This window comes from Carettochelys insculpta, chromosome 5 (genome assembly GCF_033958435.1).
Source record: "Carettochelys insculpta isolate YL-2023 chromosome 5, ASM3395843v1, whole genome shotgun sequence".
Lineage (NCBI taxonomy): Eukaryota > Metazoa > Chordata > Testudines > Carettochelyidae > Carettochelys > Carettochelys insculpta.
This window is the reverse complement of record NC_134141.1, coordinates 86,085,931-86,106,436: the sequence shown is the minus strand read 5'-3', so window position 1 is coordinate 86,106,436 and position 20,506 is coordinate 86,085,931. Positions and strand designations below refer to the sequence as shown.

The following is a 20,506-nucleotide window of genomic DNA, read 5'->3' as shown; positions in this document are numbered from 1 at the left end:
TCTACGAGCAAAACTGGGTCCCAACTTTGTGCTCGTAGGCGAAAATGTGCAAGAGGGACTCTGAATTCTCATTAAATACACACCTAAAAATCTGATTGTTCCTAGAGCTCAGTGAAGGAGTGCCAGCAGGTGGTGTTGCTTTTGAAAGCTAGAGTGAACCTTGGGTTTGTGGGTTGGAAAAGGTTAAAGGCTAGGGGCAGTTTGGTGCCATGAGTGGGAGGGAAGGTGAAAACCTGGCAGCTGGTTGGGTCCATGGAATGGGTGGGGGGGTTCAGGCTGCTGAAGGTTAGGTGTGTGGCCTGGTGGGGGTGTCAGGCTGCAGTGGGTTAGGTCTACCAGGCTGGCAGGGGGGGGTCAGGCTAGAGCTGTGAGGAGGGGATTAGCCTCATATTAGCAGGGGGAGTTCACTCAGTGAACTAAGGTAAGACAACGGACACATTTACTTAGCGAGTGCTCATTAGTAAAGTACTTGTTTAACAAGGGATGAGTGTAATCCCAACGTAGGGGACAGAAGCTCAGATGATGCAGTTGATGCCAGACCTCACTTAAGAGGAACAATCGCTACAGGAGCTAGTTCTCAAGCAGAGTTTGAAAACTCATCTGCACTGAACTTCACCCTGTACTCTTTCAGCCTCGGAGCAAAGGGGATAAAGTTTACTATTGGCAACTTACTTCTAGTCAGGAATGGGGTAGGAACAAATACTACCCCTTCGTTGCTCAGAGGGCTCAGGTCTCCCCACCCCCCCGGCCCCAGACCAAAGCGCACACACTTACCTAGCAAGCCCTACTAAGTCAAACAAGGCAATGGGCATAAATATCCGAATCCAGATCTTACAAATTACAGTGTAAAACATTACTAACGGGCCACTGACGCACACTGGTACATACTACTTTGGATCCAGTGCAGTCTTCCATCTCCAAGCCACGTACTGAAGATCTAATACTTCTTACAGAAGGGCACCTTAGCTATTTGTATATAGCTATTCCAGAAGTACTTTAACACCACTTGTCCATGAACAGCAGGATGAACCTATAAGATTTCCTCGTAAAGCTTCATTTTTCAGTACTCCTACTTTCAAATAGTCTGAGATAGAAAGCCGCTAACCCAGTTTTTTTAGAAATCCATTAGTAGGAGCAATTGGACGACTTTGCCACCAAACAAAGAACAATCTGCTCTTACAAAATGTGTTAAAGTCCTTAAAAGTCAAGACGTTAAGTATCTGGAATAAAGTAGTATCCTTTAAAAGTACTTCATGCAGCAGAGATCATGCATGCTATTCTGTTGCTCGATAACTATCTCTGGTCTGTTCTGGAAGATGTGCTTAATTTTAAATCCTTAACAATCCAAAAGGTTAGAGCTGCTCAAGTCAGCTTTGTGTAGCATGTATTCACACCAATTCTCAAGGGGCAAAAAGTACAGGTGTTATGTTTCCATAGCACTCCCTTCTCCTACACAAATACTGTATATAGTTAACCTTAGTTGCTCTGATTTTCTAGTGATCGGATTAAGGGCCAAATGCCAACTCCCAATGTAAAACCCAGACAAATAGGCTTTGCAGAGGAACCTCCTCATGGCGACAAGGAAATCCTTCCAAATCTGAGTTAGGACTTGAAGCTGTGTACAAGCTACTCTATGTCTGGCAAAGAATCCATGCAGGACTGCCAGTAATGTTGAACTCCCCACCCAGGAGCGCTATTAAGGGAAGACACTATTCGTTAGTCTCTTATCCATGCTTGAGTGTTCATTTCAGCCTCCAATCCTAATCTCCCTGCTGCTCAGAGGCTGTGCAGAATGTTTGCTCCATGATACAGAGGATTTCGACACATGCATGTTGTTCATGCATCCAGCTGAATCACTATTACACTGACATGTTTTTCTTCCAGTCACTGCTCTTTCTAAAGTTCTGCTCTCTTGCTCAGGTGCACGGTCAGGTGGGGCTGGGGGCCATCACACTGTGGAGCTAGGGGCAGACCCCTGCATGGTGCAAGGGCTGATACCCCCTGGCCTGAGTCCCCACCATGTCACAGGGTGAGGGATGGAGCCCTGTATGGCATGGCACTGAGGCCCCCTGCCCAGACCTCCTGCAGGGCTGGAGCAGCATCCCCCCAGTCCTGCCATGGGCTGGGGCACAGCTGGGGGCTGGAGCCCCCACCATGTCACAGGGCCAGGGCCTTCTACAGTGTGGGGCTGAGGCCCCTCCAGACCACCCCGTGAGTCCTTGCCATGGGGCTGGGGCCTGAGCCCCTCCAGAGTCCATAGCATCTAGCCTTGAAGAACATGCTGCAGGCTTGTTTCTCTCCCCAGCTCTAGTGGGCTGAGGTGGGTGTTTGGGGTCTGGATGTGACAGAGGGTGCAGGAGTGGGCTGGGGTTTGGGTGGGAGATTCAAAAACATGAAGGTGGGGTCTGGGCATTATCTGAGGACTCGGGGGATGTAGGAGCAAAAACAGGGGGCAGGAGCAGGCTGGGTGAAGCAGGGGGAAAAAAAAAACCCACCTCCCTGCAGCACTGTCCCTGCCCCCACAAGGGGAACATCAGTGGGGAGAAGAAGAAGAAGAAGAAGAAGAAGAGTGCCCTGGGAGACAAGGTCTCAGACACTGCCCACCCCAAAACTTCTGATTGGCAGGGGTTCCAAAATAATTAGAGGAGCAGGTGAAGCCTCTCTCCAGGCAGCCTCTGTGGCTAGGCTCCCTAGCTCAGTGACATCTCATCCTGCTGGGACTGAGAATGTTGGAGCAGAACATTTGGGATAAGAGGTTCCATCCCAGGCATTTTTAGATATTTAACATATCTAGGTGAACAGAGATTTAGAGATCAAAACAGTAAAAGTTCTGTATGTTAATTTATAAACATCTGCCTTCCTGAAATCCATTGTCTCTATTTTGTTGTTCTCTTCTACCATTGCTTATGATCATGAACTCTGATTTCATGGTCACTTTCTCCAAAGCTGCCTTCCACTTTCATATTCTCAACCTCCCTATTTGTTAAAATCAGCCTAGAACTGCTTCCCCCAGTAGCTTCTTCCACCTTCTGAAATAAAACAATTGTCAAGACAGTTCAAGAACCTTTTGGATAGCTTGTGCCTCATTGTTTTAGTTTCCCCATCATATGCCTGGACAGCTGAAGTCCCACATCACCACCAAATCCTGCTCTAAATCTGATTATAAATGAAATTGGTTAAATCGCTGTGGTTTAAAGACAGAACAAAAGCTCTTCAGTTGACTTATTTTTGGCACAATAAAGTAAAAATGCCTCTTTCGAAGCCAAAGCAGCAATGAGGGTCTGCACCTACATGCTCCAGCAGTGGGTGCGCTAGAATTAGGTAGACTGAAGGCACTCAGAGCATGCCCGACCCAGGCACACATGTAGGAACTGAGCTGATAATTCCAGGTCACATGGTAATGCAAATACACCCATGTGAATTCTGCAGCATCATAGTTTACAAAGGGTTTTAAAAAATAGCTTTTACAGTGTTGCCCATGTTATAACCATCTTGTCAGTGGTTCCTCAGAAGAACCATTATTGAAACCTGAAAGCCCTTTTGTCAGAGTGAAGGGGCTACTTAGTTTGGAAACCTTACTGTGGTCAGAACTATGTGAGAGGGACTGCTGGGTGAAACTGAGGGAGGATGTTAGCTGGGGGTGCTGGGTCAGGGGACAGAAGGGGAAGGGCAGAGCCCCTCATAAGCATTCTGAAAATCTAGCAACCCTACTCAGGCCCTGTGCAGGGCAAGCTGGAGGGTTGTCTCAGACCCCATACAGGGGGTGGCTCAGGCAATGCGCAAGGGGGTAAATTGCCCAGGGGTGGTTTGAGCATGGGGGAGGGATTAAACTGCCTAAGGACAGTTGGGCCCCTGCCACTTTTTCCCCCCCTAGGAATAATGTTGGGTATAACCCATGCTTTTTAAACAGGATGCATTCAGTGCACAGAACATCAGACTTCAGTAGATGACAAACTAATCTTCTGGATGAGGTACAAGTCTTACACCACCTCAAGTTTTGCCCAGATAATTTGGAATTGGTCATCCAGTAAAATGTTATATAACAGAACATCATGGACCAAGATTGCAGTAATTAAACAACCAAAAGGAAAACTCATTCACTAGCTTAGAGACAAAGTGAAGACAGCTAAAATTACATACAAATTATAATGTATACAACAAATGAAAGCAACTGACAATGAATACAACTCAGAAACCAAACTAGGAATTTTAAGAAGAGCAATAGGACAAAGTTATTTATCTCCAGGAGAGTGGAGTATAATAAGGACACTTAAATGGCGTTGGTCTATTACTAGAAGTGGCAGAACTCTCAACAAATGCAGAAGAGGCACAGAAAGTGTTTGAGAGATTCTAAAATCTATTAACAAGGGCAATAGATCCTGTCTAACTTAAGGGGTGGGTGAGGTTAAATGGTGATTATAAGCTTGGTCTATTAACAGTAATACAGTAAACTCTTCCCATAACCAGCATTCTATCATTCAAAACTCACAGCATTTTAAACCATAAGCAAATTTTAGTTATGTTTTCTGTAACTACAGTATAGTGAAACACACACAAATACAGTATAAGTTTACAGTGTAAAATACTACTGGTGGTAAATAAAGTACTCTGCATATTTTTTTAAAGTGTTATGCATTGCTAGATATACCCCTCTTACCCAGAATATTTGAATATCTAGCAACCTCCCAGTCCCAGGGCTGCCAATATGAAATAGTTTACTGTAGTGCTAATCTACTGTACTTAGACCACTAAGACTTAGTACTGCATTATCTGGAATGATACAAAACATTGCACAAATTAAATGCATTAAAACCCCTATGCCAATCTCAAAATTCAGATAGGTGACATCCTCAAGCAGGTGTGTTTATAGCTGGCTCCTGCAAAGATTGGTTTTTGGTACTACACTACATAACATTTTTATCCACACAACTGGAACACAAATGATCACTGAAAAATATATAGATGGAGACACCTGGACAAGTGGTATATAAACAAAGGCATGATCGATCAACTGATAAATAATCTGATGCTTGATCAATGGTGGGGGGCGGGGGAAGGGGTAAACAAATAGTACTGCCACATGTGAACACAAATCTAGGAAAAAATGCAGATCCCTCTTATGGGATGCAATGGACTAAAATCAGTTAGGCAGCTGAATCTCAGCACCTCTTATGATGCTCAGCCCACAAGAGACAATATTCTTGGATGCATAAACAAAGGAATTTTTTAGGAGATAACATATATTGTCTCTAGATTTAACACTGTTGCAGTGGCTACTGGAAAACTGTCTAGTTCTGACAGTCACAATTCAACAATGTTGATAAACTGGAGAGGGTTCAGAAAACTAAAAGATTCGGAAATATGCTTTATAATGAAATTGAAAAGAGTAAGCCCATTGACTAACAAAGAGGTGCATGTGGGGAAAGAAAAGTTACTCACCGTAGTAACGGTGGTTCTTCGAGATGTGTCCCCGTGGGTGCTCCACAATAGGTGTCGGGCTTGCCCAACGCCGCAGATCGGATCTTCCAAGCAGTTTCTGCCGGACCGCGCATGCGCCGGCGTGCGCCGCTCCCTTGCGTGCTCCTGGCCATGTGCGCGATCCGGTCCCCGCCAGTTCCTCGACCAACCGCCTCGGGTGCCCCTGCAAAACACTAACAGAGATCCGAAGCGGGGAAGATGGGCGGGTAGTGGACCACCCACAGGGAAACATCTCGAAGAACCACCGTTACTGCGGTGAGTAACTTTTCTTTCTTCTTCGAGTGTCCCCATGGGTGCTCCACAATAGGTGACTACCCAGCAGTAACCCAAGATAGGAGGTGGGTAATCGGATTATGTGCAGCTTGTCCCCGAGAGGACCGCTGCAGAGAGACGGGTATCCTCTTGGAATACCCTGTGAAGGGCGTAATGTTTGGCGAAGGTGTCGTAGGATGACCAGGTCGCCGCTCTGCAAATGTCTTTTAACGCAATGCCCTTGAAAAAGGCTGTTGATGCCGCCACCGCCCTAGTGGAATGAGCCCTGGGAGTGGCCAGTAAAGGAGTCTTTTTGAGCTCGTAGCACATTTTTATGCAGGATACAATGTGCTTTGAGATTCTCTGCGAGGAGAGACCTTCTCCTTTCGATTTGGGAGCGAGGGAGACTAGGAGTCTATCCGTTTTCCGGAAGGACTTGGTCCTGTCTACGTAGAAGGCTAGCGCCCTCCTCACATCCAGGAGGTGTAGGCGCGCCTCTTCGTTGGAGTTATGAGGCTTTGGATAAAACGAGGGTAGAACAATAGGTTCGTTAATGTGAAACCTGGAAGAAACTTTGGGAACAAAGGCTGGATGCAGCCGTATGGTTACCGCCTCCTTGGAGGAAACAGTGCAGGGTGGCGTTGCCATGACTGCCGCGAGCTCGCTCACCCTATGAGCTGATGTAATTGCAAGAAGAAAGGTCGTCTTTATTGTAAGGAGGCAGAGGGGAACCGTGGCCAAGGGCTCGAACGGTGGTCCCATTAGCGTGGTAAGCACCAGGTCCAAGTTCCACGAAGGTGGAATCGGTTTCCGAGGGGGGTACAGGTTTACCAACCCTTTGAGGAACCTGGTAACCATAGGGTGGGCGAACACCGTGTGCCCTTCCTCCTCCTGTCTGAACGCCGAGATGGTGGCAAGGTGGACCTTCAACGAGGATAGCGAGAGTCCTCCTCTCGAGGTCCAGTAAATACTCTAGTATTGTAGGTATAGGCACCAGAAGAGGGGCCAGCTGTTTGGTAGAACACCAAGCCATGAAGCGAGTCCATTTTTGCTTGTAGGTCTTCCTGGTGGAAGTCCTCCTGCTACTTTCTAGGACTTGCTGTACTTCCACTGTGCATGTGCTCTCTAGGAAGCTGAGCCATGGATTAACCACGCTTGCAGTCGCAGGCTTTGGGGGTGCGGGTGCACTATGGACCCCTTGGCTTGCGTGAGCAGATCCGGCGCCACCGGAAGAGGCATCGGTGGACGGTCTGACATGCGCAGGAGTAGGGGGAACCATTGTCATCAATCCCACGTTGGGACTATCAGGATCATCCGGGCCTTTTCCCTCCTGGCTTTCTGCAAGACTTTGTGGATCAGCACTGTGGGAGGAAACGCATAAAGCAGGGGGCCCCTCCACGGGATCGCGAATGTGTCCCCCAGGGACCCCCATCCCAGTCCTGCCCTGGAGCAGAATCGTGGGCACTTCTTGTTGTGCTGAGTGGCAAACAGGTCTATTTGGGGAAAACCCCATGCGTGGAAAATCGGCCGTAGCAGATCAGGACGGATCTGCCACTCGTGTGTGAGTGCAAAACGCCTGCTCAGCTGGTCTGCCTTCACATTGTGCGCACCCAGCAAGTATGAGGCTTTCAAGATTATATTGTTGGCGATGCACCAGTTCCATAAGCGGATTGCTTCCGCGCATAAGGCACGGGATCGAGCTCCTCCTTGCCTGTTTATATAAAACATGGTGGAGGTATTGTCTGTACTGATCCCGACGACTTTGCCTTGTATGTGGTCTCGAAAGTGTCTGCAGGCGTTGAACACTGCTCTGAGCTCCAGTATATTTATGTGTAGTGACTGTTCCGTGGGTGACCACAGTCCTTGAGTCACCTCTTCGCCCATGTGCGCTCCCCACCCTATGAGGGAGGCATCTGTAGTGAGAAAAACCGATATTTGCGGCTGGTGGAAGGGTACCCCTGTTAGCAGGTTCCTGGGGTTTACCCACCATTGTAGGGATTTGCACACCCCGGCTGTGGGCGACACCACCCTGTGAACGGTGTGTACTGCCGGTTTGTATACACTCGCCAGCCAGTGCTGCATGCCGCGCATGTGTAACCTGGTGTTCTGTACTACGAATGTCGCCGCTGCCATGTGGCCCAGCAGCTGCAAGCATGTCAAGACCGGCACTGTAGGGCTGAAGGTGATGACCTGCACGAGGGAACCGATGGCCCGAAAGCGAGCCTCTGGTAGATATACCCTCGCTGTAACCGAGTTTATGCGAGCCCCTATGTCCTGTGTGGGGTCTATTTTTGATTTTGCCAGATTGATAACCAGGCCGAGTGAAGAGAACGTGTTTGCTGTGACGCGTATCATGCGCAGAACCTCCCCCTTCGAGGCCCCTTTGAGCAGGCAGTCGTACAGATACGGGAAAATAAATACCCCGTCTGTGCAGGTAGGCTGACACCACTGCCAAGGTCTTGGTGAAGACTCTGGGGGCCGAGGAGAGGCCAAACGGTAGGACCTTGTATTGGAAGTGTTCGTTGCCTACCATGAACCGGAGGAATCGCCGGTGAGCCGGATGGATAGTTATGTGGAAGTACGCGTCTTGTAAATCGAGGGCTGCGAACCAGTCTCCATCGTCCAGTGCTGTAAGGATGGAGGCGATTGTGGTCATCCGAAAAGGTTGCTTGCCCAGGTACCTGTTGAGGCCGCGAAGGTCTAAGATGGGCCTCCAGCCTCCTGTCTTTTTCTCCGTGAGGAAGTACCTGGAGTAGAACCCTTTCCCTTGCAGTTGCTCCGGCACTCTTTCCACTGCCCCTATGAGCATGAGATGGTCCACCTCCTGCCTGAGCCTCGCTACATGGGAGGCCTCCTGGAGGTGGGGCTTGGGTGGAGGTCACGACAGTGGGAGCGACTGGAAGGGGATGGCGTACCCCGTGGCTATGATCTCCAGCACCCATTTGTCTGTGGTGATCCTTTGCCACTGGTCGTAGAATGGTCGGAGGCGATGGTGGAATAGTCGCTTCGGATGACCTTGTGCGATGGTAGTGATGGCGCAGCCCTGGATCTGTATGTCAAACTTGTGGCCTTTGGCCCCGCCCTGAGGACGCACGGCTCTGTTGTGAATGTCGCCTGGGAGTTCTGTACTGCTGGTGCTGTTGATGTCGCCCTTGCTCGTAACCCGTGGTACTGGGGGCGCTGTTGCTGGTACTGGTACCGTCTTTGTTGAGGGTAGTACCTTTTCTTTGTGTATGGAGGGGTGTAAATCCCCAGGGTCCTGAGTGTGGCTCTTGAATCTTTACTGGAATGAAGGACCGACTCAGTTGATTCAGCAAACAGCTTCTGCGAGTCGAAGGGAAGGTCAACTATCTTCGCCTGCAGATCCCTCGGTATACCCGAAGTCTGGAGCCAGGACTCCCTTCGCATCACCACTGCCGTTGCTGTGGAACGTGCTGCTGTGTCCGCAACGTCCAGGGCGATCTGAACTCCCGTCCTCGAGGCCGCGTAGCCTTCTTGCACTATGGCCTTGAGCACCGGCTTTTTGTCCTCTGGAAGCGAGTCCATGAGGGAGGTTAACCTGGAATAGTTGTCGAAATTATGGTTCGCTAAGTGCGCTGCGTAATTTGCCATTCGCAACGTTAAGGTGGAGGAGGAGTAGACCTTTCTGCTGAACAGCTCTAGCTTCTTGGCATCTTTGTCTGTTCCCCCTGTCCTGAATTGAGATGTCTTTGATCTTTGTTGCGACGACTCCACCACCAAGGAATTTGGCTGTGGGTGGCTGAACAGGAACTCCATGCCCTTCGCCGGCACGAAGTATTTCTTATCCGCTCTCTTTTGGACAGGCGGAATAGTCGCAGGGGTCTGCCATATCGTAGTGGCGAACTCTAAGATCGCTTCATCAAGCGGTATTGCTATTTTGGAGGAGGCCGGAGGTCTCAAATTTTTGAGGAGCTTATGGTGTTTCTCTTGCACCTCTGCTGTCTGGATGCCTTGCGTGAAGGCCACCCTCTTAAACAGCTCTTGAAACTGTTTGAGATCGTCCGGAGGATGGACGTCCCCTGGGGCCGTAGCCTCGTCCGGAGAGGAGAGCGAAGAACCGCTGGGGTATGTCTCTGGACCCTTCCGGTTCCTGCTGGTGATGGTACACCCTCTCGCTAGAGGTTTGCGAGGGAAAAATCTCGGGGTTCCATAACCAGTCCCCCTGAGATGCTTGAGTCTCTGTCCCCGGTCGCAATTGCCCTCGGGGGTACAAGATCATCTGTGGGGATCTTTCCCTAGTAGATTGCCGATGGTGCCTATGCCCCGAGTGGTAGGGGCGACCATGGCAGTATAGGCACTGTTCTTGGGAAGGTGACCTAGACCACTCCCTTGGTGCTTACCCTCTGCGTCTGGGGGAGGGAGATCGTCGAGACACTGGAGAGAGCGATTTTGCATAATAGTCCAGCGGTTCAAACCCCAGGAAGGGTGAAGGTGGTCCCTGCCAGGGTGAGGCTGGTTGCAAAAATGGAGAAGGGGGCTCCACGTAGGCTAGGGGGTCCCCTGCCTTCTGGTTGGAGTCTGCAACATAAGCAGAGGGCTGTGAGAAAGCAACTCCACAGCCCTGTGCGGAGAGGGGCTGCAATGCCTCCTCTTGTGTGCAGCCTTCCCCCTCCCTGGAGGAGGTAACTCCGCCCCCTGACGCACAGGGGATCCCAGCCCCGTCCGCACCGTGCTAGGCACGCTCGAAGGCGGTGCCGCACGTGCGGTGTCCTTCGGTGCCTGCAGGCTGGGTGCCTGCGCGCTCTGCACCGCTGGTTCCCCGGGGGGTCGGTGCCGCCGGTACCGGCACTTGTTTAGCCACCGCCCTGCCTGCGGTGCGGGGCGGCTGGCTGATTATCGGAGGCTGAGCCGCTTCCACGTGGCTCTCCGTGCCGCCGCCGATCAGCTGTTGCTGCGGCTGGGGGCTGCTCGCTCCTCCCGTCCCGCTCGCTGTTGCTGCCGGCTGGGATCGGGCTGGAGAGGCTTTCCTCCGTTTTTGTGCTGATGGGATGAGGGAGGCAGCTTTCCTTTTATGGGCCCCGGAGGGTCCCTCCTGCTGTGGCCGCTCCGACACGTCTGGCTGGAGGGCCTTATCGAAAAGCAGCATTTTAAGCCGCATCTCCCTGTCTCTCCTTGCTCTGGCTGTTAATTTAGCACAGAAGGAGCATTTCTGTGCAACATGGGACTCCCCAAGGCACCTTATGCATAGACTGTGCCCATCGGACGCTGGCATCGCCTCTTGGCAGGACTCACATTTTTTAAATCCTGAAGAGGACATTTTGGTGAGTCTTTCAGTTGTTAAATGGGTACTTAGCACCTTCTCTGTGCTGTTTTCCCCTTCCGATGGCCTGCCGCAGCAAGAGGGCTGATGGCCCTATGCTCCTGGCCTCCGGCGCTTGTTACTGGGACTGGATTGAAGCTGTCCCGCTTGTAGTTTGTTTGTTGCTTTTATTTTTTTTTTTTTTGCAAAAACAACAACTGGCTAACTTGCAGTAGCCTAAGTACTTGAAAAACTTTAAAGAAAAACAGTTAAAGTCATTGAATAGGCTACTTGGCCTTAGCCTAGTTCGGATTCCGTCTGCAGCCGACGGCGGTTAAGAGGAACTGGCGGGGACCGGATCGTGCACATGGCCAGGAGCGCACAAGGGAGCGGCACGCGCTGGCGCATGCATGGTCTGGCAGAAACTGCTTGGAAGATCCGATCTGCAGCGCCAGGCAAGCCCGACACCTATTGTGGAGCACCCACGGGGACACTTGAAGAACAATAAGTATGTGGGCAACACATTTGAGAATGGGCTCTTCAATCTAGCAGGCCAAGATTGAATTTGTGCAAGTTGAAGCTAGATAACTTTATGTGCTGTATTTCCCATCCAAATTTAAGTGCCAGCAGAAATGACAAACCAGCAAGAGGTTTTGATGGATTCTGTCACCAGCAACTTTTAAGCAGTTTTTTGCCTGGAAAAATATCCTTCAGTTCAGAATTTCCTTGAACCAATTCCCAATCATCTGAGGTAGTGCATAATGAGCCAGATAAATCATACCATTAGCTTAGATCTGAACCAGGTAAGCATTTCAGTGCTTAGCCTTAAGCAAGTTAAGCTGTGTACATTTTTATGCCGTTGCTTTGCTGACTATGATCCAGACAATTTCACACACTAAATTTGTGCTATGCTTGAGAGTTTGGAGAGAGAGTGATGCTTGACACCAATCCTCATACACTTCAAATATATTCTCCTTACACTTGCACAACTCCAGAAAAAAATAAGTCTGTATCCCATAGGAAACAATAACTCAGTTCTTGATAAAGACTTGACATCTTGGTCCTATCAAAAAGGGGAAAAAAAAAAAAAAAAAAAAAGTAGCCCAAAAATAAGAGATATGTTGCAACAAGAGATCCATTTAAACTGGGTAATTACAACGTATCCCTCTACAGTGAAATGTCAGTTTGACATTATACTCGTGTGAAGGCTCAATTGGATCCATAGTATGTTTATTTTATTACAATCAAGTCAGATCTATGTCAGCCATTGAGAAGTTTATCCTCACAGCTAACCATGGCAGCATACATTGAACATAATGATCAACTGTAATACAACTATTCCAAAATGATGGCTACCAAAACTCAAGTCTTGGGCACTATCCCTAAGTAACAAATGAAAGTCAATTCACGAAATTCTAGTAGTTGGTATTATCCTTCTAATATGGTGGTGAGGGGAATTAACTCCCTTTTCTGGGCATTTCCATCAGTTAGCTGAAAGGCTTGTCTTAATAGTTAACTACTTACACCTAATCTTAAATGGTCTTGTCTGCCAGGTCTAAAACCTTAGACAGGGGCTTTCTGGAGATTCCCCAGGAATGCCCGTGGAGCAGGAAGTGAATTGGCAGGAGGCCAGGACAGCCAATGGAAATAGAGTGTAGGCTTTTGAACTGGAAGCAGTGGCCCTTCCTTTTGACTGTGTGGCCAGAACAGAATCCCTGCAGTTACCTGAAAGGAACCAGGTATGGAGAACACAGCAACATCCATGCATAAGGAAGAATTAAGGCTTGAATTATAAGTCATCTGAGTAGACCAGGGAATTTTTAGTCAGATGTGATCAGGTTATTGTCTTTATTTGGGGGTTTGTTGATTTCTCTGTGCTGAGCCATGTAACTACCCCCTTACAGTAACTTTCCAAGCTGAATCCGAGAACCAATTCTGTACTTTTAATCCTCATCCTCACCCTGTTACTCTAACACTTAGCAACCAAGTCAATATTTCACCGAGAGAGTTAAATAAAAATCACCCTTTAAAGCCATGGCCATCCTCAGTCTCTGCCCATAACTGGAGGAACAGATAAGGATATCCATGCCAGGACAGGGAAAGCAATAGCTACATTCAAGACTCTCCATCCCATATGGGAATTCACAAATATCTGGAAAGAAAACCACAAATCTTCAACCCAAATGTGAAGAGAGAGTGCTCTTGTATGGCTGCGAGACCCAGTGTACTAAAGTCTTCAAAAATCACAAGCTACACACATTCATAAACAGGCCCGAGGTACATCAAATGGCAAGACTATTACAAATGAGCAGCTTTGGAACCAAGCAGAACAAGAACCTCTTGATGTTCACATTAAGAGAAGGTGGGGATGGCTACGCCACACTCAGAAAACCATCACCCAGCATATTCCACCAAGCTCTCAAACAGAGTTCACAAGGAAAATGCAAAAAAGAGGAAGACCTCCGACAACATGGAAAAGATCCGAGATTGAAGGACAACTGGGGTTCTCCTGGAGTCAGCCAGAAGTTGTGTCTCAGAGAGCATGGAGGAGACTTGTAGATAAATCCTTGTACTCCCAGGGAAGCATAAGTCAAGTAGTAGTAGAGACTATGAACAGACATTCCAGTGTCCTAGAAGCCTGGATGTTGTGTGTGCACGTGCACATACATGTGCTTAAGATTGCACAGCCAGACTCCTAGCGGAAATTAAAGTTTGCCTGGAAGCTGATTGTAGTAGCTGGGTTTTCAAGATCTTGATGGTACCTCGCAGGAAGGCCTTTCCCCAAGAGTGCTTTCCTGTGTTTTTGCATTTGAGTGGTGACTGATACCAATTGCAGGCTGGGGAAGCCAGTGACCCTGGGGAGTTAACACAAGCCTTTAGTGGCAAGATATTTTCAGGTCCCTTGTGGGCACCCACCTTCTGCACTTCAAGGGCCAATTGCTAAGATGCTTTGCAGGAGAATAGCATGTTGACAACTCTTATGCTACAGATACTACTCTTTAGATATAATAGCTTAATACTAGGCTTAAGTATTTAATTTGTAGGATTTTTCCAACCCCAAGGAATACTTTCTGCTTCCTCTCATGTGCTTCCATCCCATGCACCCATGCTACACTGCATGGAGGAGGAAGAGAAAGATGAAGATAGTCTGACAGCTTTGATCTCAATTTTACTGCTTTGAAAAATTTAAGACACTTGAATATTAATTTTTCAACACTATGGTAACTCATTTTCCTTAGATGGAGTTCCATACTGTTGACGTTTTGAGACCAAATGGTTCAGTTCACAACTGTCACAATTTACATTTTCCATTAGCAGGTGACAGTTTTAGTATGATGCAATGGAAAAAAGTATGTCTGAATATCAAATAAGACACCCTGTTCAAACATGGCTGATCTCTAAATATTCCAACTCTGCTGATCACATTTAAAAAAAATGCACTATTTTGTTACTCATGTAATATAGGGACCCTTTCCTAGCACAGAAAGCATTATTCACAGAAGCAAAGCAATCAACCAGAGATTCCTCTTTCAAGCTTAACATAGGGGTTCTGTTAAAGCTGCAGAAACTGAAAGTAAGTGTGCAAACAAGGATTCTAAAAACAGGATGTTTAACAGTACACATTATTCACCCTTTAATTAGCTGCAATTTCAAAAAGCCAGTTGCAGTGACAGCATTGATTATGAATCAAACAAAATAAGACTGACCAACATTGCCAGTAAAGAGGAAAAACCCACAGTGCAATATAGGCTCCTCTATATTTCAACAGCCATATAGTGACCAAACCTTTTATGGCACCTTTACTACACCCTTAACAGGTCAAAATAGCACACGTTGCATTTGCACAATACCTCTTCTCCACTGCAGCAGATTATTTGCTATTAATTCTGGAGCTGAAGAGACCAAGCAACAAAACTGTCCTCCTAAAGCTCAGGAATATCCCTACCTTTAAACCATGCTCTGCAATAGGTATTAAAATTTGTGGTGAGTTTTCTAACAGGCATGGAGTTAGGCAAAATATGAAGACTTTTCCACCTTCACATAAATTCATCCAATTGTTTTACTGTTGGAGGGCTGTACCCTAACCAGTCTCTCTCATGAAGAGCAGTCATATAGCACACAGCCACTACACATCCAGAGCTAGTGTGGGTATAGACAAGAGTAGTAGCTGGTGAGGCAGTTAGGTTTTACCATGTCCTTCACTTGCCTGAGCGTATATGCCTCATTCAGCTCACTATATAGCTGCACAATGCCTTGCACATATTCACTACATGTAGTGAATAAAACCCTTTGCTGTATGCAGGCAATATCCCCCAGTTAGACTTCACTGCAATTGCTTGGGTTAGTTTAAAAAGTGACCACTACAGCTTATCTGAAGATTTATTTCTATGTCACAAACTACTACTACTACAACATTATAAAATCCCGATCACCACAAGAGTCTTGGTACCATTCAAGATGCTATAGAAGTTTCCAAAAAAGAGCGACTAAAACGAGAGACAGTCATTTAGGAAAGGCTGTCAGAGTTATAAACTAGAGACAGCAACAAAATGAACTTCAGTATCCAAGAGTTAGGAGTATATATTTCCCCCCCCACCCCACTTACCTTTTTGCTTCTTCTAGGTGGCATAAATACTCATAAGCAATGTTCTGACGCCTCCTCTCATCCATTTCTTCTGCTGAAAGCCTTTCATCATCCACAATAGCTGCACAAAGAAAAACTAATGTCAAATTACACGATTAAAAGTGATCCTCAAAGCATTTTAGTAAAACAATTATAGGCATTGACAAAAGATCCTTTATAGGGACTTGACCAAGAAATATTTGCCAAAATTTTACAAAGAGTACTCTTACTACACCAAGAAAAATAAAGGACAGTGTTAAAAAAAACAAAAAAAAACACACACCAACATTTTAAGATCTGAGCTTTAGAAAACAAGTCACAGAAAATTTCCTCCTACACCACCTTCAATATCCTACCTTTCACATTTTCTCCTGTTCAGTAGAATCAGACTAACAACATCATGAGGCACACAAAATTTAAAGGAAAAAGCTAGGTAAAAATTAAGTAGAAGGAAGAAATGCCCCATCAACCACTTTGTCAGACAAATACTGAGGTAACGGGTAGTAGGCCTTCAAACTGTGGTTCTTCTTATTCCATTACATATAATCCCTATCACCAGCCTCTTTGGTTTATTAAAAAAAGTAATTCTTTACCATGAAAGGATAACTTCTCCAATATATACGGGTGCAGTTCCCAAGATTAAGCAGGAAGCCATCTGTGCAATCTTCTGCAAATTTAGGCCTAGAGAGCCTATAGCACTAACCAGCTCTGGTCATATTGTAAATCCTGCAATTATATTCTACCTAAAACCACAAAAATACACCCCCCGCCCCCGCCAACGGTAATACAATAATTACCACCCATAATTAACAAAACTACATCAGTCGCCATGCTTATTTGCTTGTATGCTATTTCTCATCACCAGCCTCTCATCTATTTGTATTTTTTGGATTGTAGGGCTGCTTGGGACAGTGACTTGCATTTACGCAGCACCCAGCACAGCTAGGGTTGCCAAACCCTGCAGTTGGCCATGAGCATCCCAGAATTTTGGCTCCATCTCTTGGAAGCTACTGTAGCCAAACCAGGATTTCAGGCCACTAAAGTCCAGCAGCACAGCTGGGCTAAAAACAACTCCTGGGGTAGAGTGGGGCTGGGGCAGGCAGGAAGTGGCTGGCACAGTCCTGCAGCCCCAGGGGATAGGGGCAGAGGTTCTCCACACTGTCCCTGGGCTAAGCACTAACTGTGCAGTACCCACTGTCTGGGAACTGCAGCCAATGGAAAAAAAAAAAGGGTAGAGGTGCTGGGAGACAAGGGGCATGCTAGTCACTTTTGGGAGCAGTACAGGGCCAGGGCAGGCAGGGAGCCTGCCTCAGCCTTTCTGCACTGCCAAATGGGAGCCAGCTAGGCCAGCACCTCTTCCCATATTCAAGCCTCATTGCCCAGAGATCAGCCTCTATCCCAGCCTCAGTGCCCCCTCCCACACCCCCAACCCCTGTCCCAGCCCAGAGCCTACAACCCATCCCGAACCCCAACGGCTTGCCCTGCAACCCAGTAAAAAAAATGTAACCGAGGGAGATGGAATGAAGTAAGTGGGAAAGAGCCCAGAAAAAAAAAAAGGGGCATGTAATTTTGGGAAAGAGGCATTTTGAATCTATGGCTGTGTCTCCACGTGCTGCTTCTTCCAGAAGCAGCATGCTAACGAGCTAAATGGAAGATGCTAATGATGCATGGATGCAATTTTTCTGCACCTCATTAGCACAGCAGCATGTGGTTCAGAGTCCAGAAGCAGCTCTGCTGGACTCTAAAGTACACATCGAGACATGTGGCCTGCAGGGATCTTCGGGAAGGAAATCCTCCTTCTGGAAACCACTCTTCCCCAAAGAGCTTCTTCTGGACTTTGAGCCGCGTGCTGCTGTGGCAACAAGGCGTGGAAAATTTGCATCCACGCCTCATTAGCATCTTCCAGTTAGTTCATTAGCATGCCACTTCCAGAAGAAGCGGCATGTGGAGACACAGCCTATGGGATTAGGTAGTTGTCACCCTTATGAGCAACCTGTCTCCAGTTCTGGCCACTACACCAACTTAAGGACTGATTCCCCCTTTGCAGTCTCCTGGGTAAGGTAACAGCCATTTTCTAGTCTAAAAGATGTTATATTGCTATGTGCTGCCTAGGCAAGATGTACCCCAGAGATGGCTGCATTTCAGTGTGGGTAAAGTGATCTCCCTATTTTGCAAGGGTACTTTGGATGAAAAGCCACTATACCAGATACAGAGCTTTCTATTCTCTGTACATATTTCACCATCATTGATCAGCTCTGATTGCATCAAGTACACTGACAAAGCTGGGTGGGGGGAGTGGGGGGTTGGGAGAAGAAAACTAAAACAATAATTTTAATATATTTCCCTCCATTCTAGATCTACGATATGTCATTTACAGCTATTAAAAACTAGCTAGGTCCTCAAAACGACAGACACTTGTGGGACACATGCTTCTCTGGCCACAGTATATAACCTGCACAATACTGCAGCACTTCACTGTTGAATCTGAACTCTAAGAGCATCCTTCCTAAGTATATGTGCAGTTAAAGTGCCTTGCCTAAAATTCCAACCTAAAATTGCCACTACATACGATACAATGGCCTATATTGCACTGAAACGCAAAGCTCAGTAGTTGCCACCTCTGGCGCTTTTATTCCTCTGCATTTCACCTATTCTGACACTAAAAGTTACATCCACTAATAAATCAAATTCATGCTTTAGTGTTTTTTTTCAGGCCATTAACATCAGCAAGCATAACGTGTTAAAGATTACAAAAAGACCCCCAGTCATTTTTTCTTTGCAATCATCCATCAAACCTTAAAGAAAAATGTAGTCTGTTAAACTTAACGGTACAGAGTATTACAAACATGTTTATTCTATTTCAGGATTGCTTCTGTTTATATAAAACTTGTTTGCGCTCTACCACTGGTGCCCATAGTAACTGAAGGATTGCCACACTTGTGGTTTTCACCTCTCCGTATTTGCCCGTGTGTCCCCCCACCCCCCCACAACAATGCCCTCCCACTTCCCAGGCACCCCCAGCCCTCCCCACTCTAAATAAATGCCCTCCCCAGAGAGCCAGGCACCTCCAGCCACCACCCCTGCATGCAAACTGAATATGGTGACTCACAGCCCCACTGGCAAGAGCCATGCCAGGGCCCGAGCCACAGTCAAATCTGCTGCTGCCACCGCCACGTGCTTGTCTCACCAAGTGGTGGGGTGTGTGCATGGAGCAGGCAGACTGCGAGCCACATTTAAAGGCTCCAAGAGTCATATATGCCCCCAGGGACAAAACTGCCACACCATGGTGTCCTGGGTGCCATATGTGGCGAGTGGGGAAACATACTAGACATTGCAAGTCTAAATTAAGGCATTTCCTACTGTCTTGATGCTCATTAAGTTGAGAAAAGGTACCACTAGTCTGAATGAGAGATAGTGCCATCAGAACATTGCTAAGAGAAGACTGGATGTCAGAGTTATTAGCACAAAGCAAGTCATGTCTTAAAAATGCTCTTGAGCCAATAGGAAGGATATCAGCATCCCAGACTAAGTGTGGATGTCTCAGGATAGATTCCCCAGTTCAGGTTGGTAAAAATTTCCATTATTAGCCTGATGATTTCTCCAGACTCAGACCATCCAAAGGGGAGCATATGAAACCCTGAAGTGGAAGAAGTGTTTAGATTCCACCAGCTCACCTGGAGAATTATCTGAGCCACATAAATAAAAAATGGACTGTTATAGGTTCTATGGGTGCTGATATTTAACAAGGGCTAAATCCTCATTTTAGGGTTCCAGGAAGCTTGTCAGCCCCACTGAGAAGACAACAATTTATAATTTACACAGTTCTTAAATTTAAAATGCACCTGGGGACTTCTGAAGTTAAACAGTGTTTCTAAAATATCTTTGGGATTTATTAAATGACTGGGTTTCTCACTGAGATTGTATTGCTTAGTTCGAGTTGTCAGGGGTGGAGGGGGGGAGAGAATAGGGAGATTTATTAAATTTCTAATCAAGGTGGCATCTGACAAACCAGTTAGAGTGGGACCTGCCCATTATATCCTTAAGACAGAAACAGTGCTGGAGAAGAGAGACAGAGGGCCTACAATTAGGGATTGTGTCAATAGTCCTTTGGGCTGAGGTGCTGGCAGTGGACCAGGTGCCAGCTCAAGCCAAGTTCCCCCATGTGTTCTCAGGGCAGGCTGCCCTAGGCAAATCACAGAAGCTGCTGCTGAAGCAGTCCTGCACCCCTGGCCCCAGCAGCAGGAGTTTGAGAGAGTGAAGTACTTACCTGGGGAACTCCCTAGATGAGCAACAAACCATGCTTTGTCATCAACTACTAGTTCCATGAGCTGCTACTGCCTGCAGGTGCTGCCCCACAACTCCCATTGGCCAGTTTCTAGCCAATGGGAGCTGAAGGACTGGGGCCCGGTGTGAAGCCAAGGTAGCACGTGGCTCTAGGAATTGGAGGTTGCACATATCCCAACCATACACTTTTTCAAAATTTAAAATTGGAATTTTTATGTACAGATGTTTATATTCTTTAAGAACTTTTTTCCCCTCTAGATAAGTCATAAGACTGGCCACTGGCACTATATTTTAAGATCTCACCAAAAAAGGAATTAACAAGGGATAAGTGACTGGTCCTTTAGGACTGAGCAAGCTGAATATTGTTGTGATCCTTGGTATAAGGCAGTGTTTCCAGAAGTGTGGTACATATACCAGCAGTGATACATGGAAGGATTTCAAGGGGTATACTGCAGAAAATAAATTACTAAACATCAGGAGATATGCACTAGGATGCGTGTACAGTAATAAGGCTGATGTGAATGTTTTAAGTTTGGAAAACACTAGTATCAAAAGGGATCACCTATCACAAAAGGTGAGCTTACCTGGGTGGAAGAAAATCAGAGTAC

At 47.0% G+C, this 20,506-nt stretch overlaps 1 protein-coding gene across 2 annotated transcripts in view; it reads right to left on the bottom strand.

The window, feature by feature from the left end:
* The window catches only part of IQGAP2 (IQ motif containing GTPase activating protein 2), a 219,493-nt gene that overhangs the window by 160,076 nt on the left and 38,911 nt on the right, over positions 1 to 20,506 (bottom strand). For both annotated transcript variants that reach the window (XM_074995443.1, XM_074995444.1), the window contains exon 2: positions 15,597 to 15,696. In XM_074995443.1, the coding sequence (XP_074851544.1) occupies positions 15,597 to 15,696 (100 nt within the window). The remainder of the gene's footprint in view (positions 1 to 15,596; positions 15,697 to 20,506) is intronic.